Source organism: Perkinsus marinus (assembly GCF_000006405.1).
Source record: "Perkinsus marinus ATCC 50983 genomic scaffold scf_1104296947560, whole genome shotgun sequence".
Lineage (NCBI taxonomy): Eukaryota > Perkinsozoa > Perkinsida > Perkinsidae > Perkinsus > Perkinsus marinus.
Genome location: NW_003210583.1, coordinates 222,110 through 227,932, shown reverse-complemented (window position 1 = coordinate 227,932; position 5,823 = coordinate 222,110). Strand labels below are relative to the sequence as shown.

The following is a 5,823-nucleotide window of genomic DNA, read 5'->3' as shown; positions in this document are numbered from 1 at the left end:
ATTCACGAATCCCAGAGCGACATATCAGCCAGTGGACTCCCCTAACTCCTTGTGACATATCAGCCAGTGGACTCCCCTAACTCCCTGTGACAACTCCAAGCCTTGGTTTGAGAGGTATTTCCGAAGACAGCACAACGAGTCTAGAAAGGTATGAGCATCCAAGGACTCCAGTCGGACTCAATAATCGGATGTCTGCTCCGACTCGGTATGGTTGTCCTTAGATCCTTCGGCTTTTTCCTTCTCGGCGGCTTCGATGGCCGCAAGAGTAGTCGACTCACCGCTCGGGGGAACTTGGCGGGCCAGCAAAGAACCTTCAAGAGCATTCCATTTCTCGGCGAACTTGCCAAGGGCATAGAAAGTGTGGTAAAGCTGGAAGCACTGCTCAGTTCTCAACGAGGCCGGTATCTCGCCCTTCTCTAGCACAGTCGTGAGGAAGCGCTTGCGAATGTCGAGGAAGTTGTCAATGAACTGTTGGATGGTGACGTGAATATCGTCGGGCATGCCCTGGCCATCGTCCACAGCACCGCCGATCAGTCGGTCATTCATACGCCCACCAGAGACTCTGAGAGCCTCCGAAAACTGGGAGACCTTCTTCCACATCGGGCGCAGGAATCTCGAGAACTGATTGAAGGAATCGCTGTCACCAAGGATTGGGTGACTAGCGAGGGAAGTGACGAGCACAGAGTTGTACAAGCTGACACTATACTTCACGACCTGGACGATGGATTCTTTCTCCCTCAACACGGTCTTACTGACCCTCGAAACCGCGTGAGGTATCTTACCGTAGACAACGACTTCAGATTTAGCATCAGCGGCTAAACTGTGCATAGTTGTAACGTTCTTGAAGATGCCAAGATTCAGGACAACCTCCTCGCTGTAAAGACTGCTGCTTTCGCTGCTGCTGCTGCTGCTGCTTGCGTCTGTCACCATCCATCGGCGGCCAATAGATTCCGAAGCGGCGCTCTTCGTGCGAGCCATATCGTCCAAGGACTTGCTCAACTTCTTAGAAATCTCCACCAGCGTGTCAGCCGATATTCTCCTGAGCTTCCTAGAGGCCATATCAGGGAAGAAGCACGCCGAGAAAAAAGTCGTGGCCAGAGTGCCGCCGAACGTGAAAATAAATCGCCACGCTGCCTGCTTCATCATAGTATCATCGCTGAGGGGAGCGTGCACCGAGCTGAAGCCGACAATGTGCCAGGTAAGCGAGTACATCCACCCAGCATACCAGATGGGTTCGTACAGGCTTACCAGCTTAGCGCTGAACATGAGCAAGAGAAGCTCACAAAACCAAGCAGGCTTATTATGAGGATTGATGGCAACACAGACAATCGCCATACAGGCTCCAAGAAAGGTGCCGATAATACGATAGTTGCCTTTAACGAGGGTGGCACCAGCAGTTGGCATGAAACACACGAAGGTAGGGATGACCGACCAGAAACCGTGAAAGGCGACGTTGTTGCTGTAAGCAGTACCGATAACCATTGGAAGACAGATGAAGAGATAGCAACACTGCTGACGAATAGGATACTGGAACCTCTCCCAGAGAGTATGGCTCCCTGCATTATCATTCCAAAAGGGTTTCTTCCACCATCTAACTACTGCTCCGACTAGCTTCTTCGATAGACGGGTAATGGTCATACTCGTCGTCTCCTGAAGAAGGAGGACCAGATGATTCAGGTATTGCCAGCTACATGGCCTCGAAAATTGCACGATTCCATCATAGTAAACTTACGGCGTTTTGCAGTTTCTTTTGCCTGGTAGCCTCGATAATCTCCTCAATTAGCGCCTTGCGGAAAGTCTCCGTAAGGATAGCAACATAAATCATCGTGCCCACAGCATAATGGAATCTGAGTAGCTCCGAGGCCGAGGGAGGCTCAATGTGTCCCCTAGCGCATTCAGCATTGCTCTCCGCGATGCATTTAAGGAGGTAACTCTGGCATCGTCTTGCTCGGTCGTCGAGATCATAACAGCCGACTTCTGCGTTGCCGTTGGCACAGTCACGAAGGGCTTGGGAAACTGCTATACGGAGATGGGTGAATTCAGCACAGAATGGTTTCCAAACATAGTCAATCATGGCTTGGCTAAATTCCCCTTCGGCAAGGCAATCTCGTAGAGAGTCAAGTTCGCTTGATATGGTGAAGGCTGTCGCCTGGATCTTGGGAGGAAGGGCCACGCTGACCAGTTTTTCAACTGCCACGTCAAGATCGTTGTAGTAAGCGGCAGAGGCTTCACATCCAAACGTGACATCGGGAAAGCGGCCGCTTTCGTGTTCAAAGACGTTAGCAACTGCATCGGCGAATTGAGAAATGGGACTGGGGCCTTGTTGGGGAAGGAGATGAGTGACTTTCAGTATGGTCACGACACTGCACATGACGACAAAACCGAACGTGGCCCAAATGCCCGCCACGGCCAGGGCCATATACAAATCACCCGGTGGGTAGAACATACCACCCAGTGTTGCAGTGACGAAGATACCCTCAGGCATAATCCAATCGTTCAGCTTGGTGTTGGTTGGTTTGAATGCGAGGGCCCAAAACCAGGACTCGGGCAAGAAGAGCAAGAATGACCATAGGCGACACCACGGACCATCGTCAATAGCACTGGCGATGACGTGTATCAAACAGGCGTTACCAATACCAATCCAGAGACCGAGAATGCCCTTCACGGACATCACCATGAGGACCTCCCAGTTGAGCATGAACATAGTAGCGCAGTACGGTGCGAGGAACTGAAGAGAGGAGGAGCAATAGACAGCATTCCTAGTGCAGGGACAACACTCTGGTACTCTAGCTACAATATGTTTCGAGCATCAGTAGAACGCCAATACTGTCATAAGAGTTTACTAGCCTCTCCTAGTACTAACATGACGAAAAGAATCAAAGCAAAGAATGAATGGCGACGATCAGCTTACCCCGATAGTCGCATAGAGCTGATTCTTGGCGGGGTTGAAAAAGTAGGGAAAAGATGCGATTGCAGCACAGATCATGGCGAAGAATGCCGTCCATAGTTTATAAGCCGACACCGAAGGTTGGGGGATGGGGTAAGTCATATTGTGTAGTAATGTTCAACCTGCTCACAGAGGACATCACACTTTGCACAGTTCCCCTGTTTACGAGGGACAGCACGCTTTGCGAAGGTCTCCCGTTTACGAGGGACAGCACGCTTAGCGAAGGTCCCCTGTTTACGAGGGACAGCACGCTCTGCGAAGGTCTCCCGTTTACGAGGGACAGCACGCTTTGCACAGTTCCGTCCCTGAGTAGCTTTCATATCACAAATAGCAATCGCTAAGGACCAACTTTATCACACAAAATAAGTATGCACGAGACTCACATAAACATAGTTCTTTCACGGTTAAGTGGTACAATATTAAGCCGCCTCTCTCCACACCCACGTTCTGATCACACACGGTATATGTTTCCCATGTCAAACGAATTAAACCGTTTTGTTTTTGTTATCAAAGACATCGTAAGCTGACGTGTGTGTACCGCATACCTATACAGGTGTCCCCAACAACAACAACAGCTCTTCCACTGCCACCACCCTCTGAGCTTGCCCTCCAACCTGTGAAGGACACTGTGATCGATGGATTGGGTGAGGGTAGAGCAATAATGGAGGGTAGGGGTAGTAGTAACCAACAGCGAACGAGATATACTTGGTCTATTCGGCCGGATTCGCATGCGATTAGTAACGATGATGCCTCTTAGTCCTCTTGTATCGATAGTTATATGGAGGTGTCGAGAGATGAAGGGGAGATGAAGAAAGATCTCTTCGTAGCAAGGCACAAGAGGATATTAAGTAGGACATCAAGTAGCCTGGTATGGGGTCTAGTCAGAGGATAGGTCATCATTCTATGCTAATCGAGTAGTCAAGATGGAAGAGAACAAAAAGGGTCAACTCAAGGCTGGGGAGGAACGACTTGATCGTATGAATCGATTATATAACACCGCTGCTTGTAAGTAATCATGCCGGCGGCATGCACTTCTACGACGCTCATAACAGCATATCACACTGCTCGGGGTGTATATAACTCTGTCTTTTATGCCAGCCCATGGAGTGTCGTAGCCAATCGTTCAAACTTCTACAAGGACCCCCTCACCGGTGAATCGAGTGAGAGAGTAGTGCGGGAGAGCCAGAAGGAAGAAGGGAACCTGTCACGGATGAGGCTGTTTTCCAGGATCTGAGGAAGAATCGTATAAACCCTAGTCAAGCCGTCACGGTAGCAAATGTCAGTGCATAATCGGGTAGGGTCTCTGGGGCTGCTTTTATCGGTCTGAGATGACAGTATTTCTAAACGCTAGAGTATATGTTGTTATGTTCAGTAGTCCAGTAGTCATCATCATGCGTGGGGTCACTCACTCATTACTGACATATGCTTATTATAGTGCTCATCATCTCAGATCATCATCATTCATCTGTATAAGCGTGCGAAGATATTGAAGGGAGAGTCTTTCGAGTATGAGCAGCAGTCGTGGGATGTTCAAGACTTGAGCTGTTGTCGTACTCAATTATCGAGACCCATATCAAGAAGAAGAGAATAGGTGCTCGTGCAATGATCCGATTGCCTAGTCGAATGTCTGAGCATCAGTCTTAGAGCATCTAAGGAGGCTTTCAATGAACGATAGAGATGATTAACTCGCATGCTTCATGGTTGGTTGGGATGTACACAACTGTGATCTATGATACTCATGGTTCTCCACCTATACACATGGTCACTCTCTTCAGGGTTGAGGACCTCAACTTGAGGATTAATCTTTCGGGACCAAGTATGATCGTATAGGGAGTACTTCTCACCCTCGTACTCTGCAAACGATTACTCCAATGGTTTGTTGAGTTTGCAGCCGGAAATCACAAGAATTCTTAACAAATGCAATAGCCTGACTCGAACACGATATCTTAACAATCACAACAAGCGGCATTAATCATGATGACACTGACAACAACCATAACAGCATACAACATCACAATGAATCTATACCCAATTATCCTCGTCCCCTGATGAGAGTAGTCCATGAGACAGGCGATGATGCATGCACAACCTACATCAAGCGTTCCCTTTCCTCGTCACCGTCATCAGTAGTCGAGCTATTTCCTCCACCAATAAGGCTAACGACTGTTGACGCAGCCAGAAGCACAAATACGATCTGAAAGGGTTATGAACTGTACAAGTTACTGTTAATCAAAACATACCCAGGAAGCGGCGCACAGCCACTGGACTAATTGTCCTATCTCCCAGCTAAGCTGGGCATTCAGCCGACACCAAAGTCCGTCCTAAGGCAGTATTAAGGCGATAGGAGATGCATCGATTAACCCTACGGCTTGACTTAAGGATGGTGTATCAGACATACAGTACTCCCACTCCTCGAGGTGTTGAACGGTCTCGGGCTCTCGAGCTAAGCGAATCAGCTCACGGAAGGTCTAAGGGAAAGAGGAACTCCCTGGCCTACTAGATGGAGGAAGACTCTACCTGGAACTCCTTGCAGTAGGGTCTTATGAACATCTTAGTGGCCTTATCATAGCCACCATCACGACACTCACCCTCACTATACGATCTGGTGAATGAGTTGAAAAGGTCATCTACCAGATCCTGGGCGTAACGATCTCTAGATGGCACCAAGGTGATCTCCCCCCGATCGAGTCTTAGCTTATAGAATGTGATAGACCAATGACAGAGGGCCACGGCAATGACCAACCAACATACGGTCATGATGGCAGAGAACCCACCATGGAGGAAGCGGAATGAGTCGGCTTTAGTGTTCGCAGCAGCAAAGCTAATACCAGACAGGCTGAGCATGAGGATTAGGACCGAGCTGATGGTGGTGGAGT

The 5,823-nt window shown here is 49.0% G+C and overlaps 3 protein-coding genes across 3 annotated transcripts; all 3 read right to left on the bottom strand.

The window, feature by feature from the left end:
* Positions 1-177: 177 nt before the first annotated feature.
* Positions 178-1,482, bottom strand: Pmar_PMAR014546 (hypothetical protein; the record flags this gene model as incomplete). Its single annotated transcript, XM_002779404.1, has 1 exon — positions 178-1,482. The coding sequence occupies one exon, from the start codon at positions 1,480-1,482 to the stop codon at positions 178-180; it is 1,305 nt and encodes a 434-aa protein (XP_002779450.1).
* A 235-nt stretch (positions 1,483-1,717) lies between these two features.
* Pmar_PMAR014545 (hypothetical protein) lies at positions 1,718-3,049 on the bottom strand (the record flags this gene model as incomplete). The annotated part of the gene is made up of 2 exons (XM_002779403.1): positions 1,718-2,728; positions 2,912-3,049. 2 exons carry the CDS (start codon positions 3,047-3,049, stop codon positions 1,718-1,720), a joined length of 1,149 nt encoding a protein of 382 aa, XP_002779449.1.
* A 1,513-nt stretch (positions 3,050-4,562) lies between these two features.
* Pmar_PMAR014544 (hypothetical protein) lies at positions 4,563-5,791 on the bottom strand (the record flags this gene model as incomplete). Its single annotated transcript, XM_002779402.1, has 6 exons — positions 4,563-4,596; positions 4,704-4,750; positions 4,800-4,878; positions 5,041-5,141; positions 5,314-5,415; positions 5,465-5,791. 6 exons carry the CDS (start codon positions 5,789-5,791, stop codon positions 4,563-4,565), a joined length of 690 nt encoding a protein of 229 aa, XP_002779448.1.
* Positions 5,792-5,823: the final 32 nt, after the last annotated feature.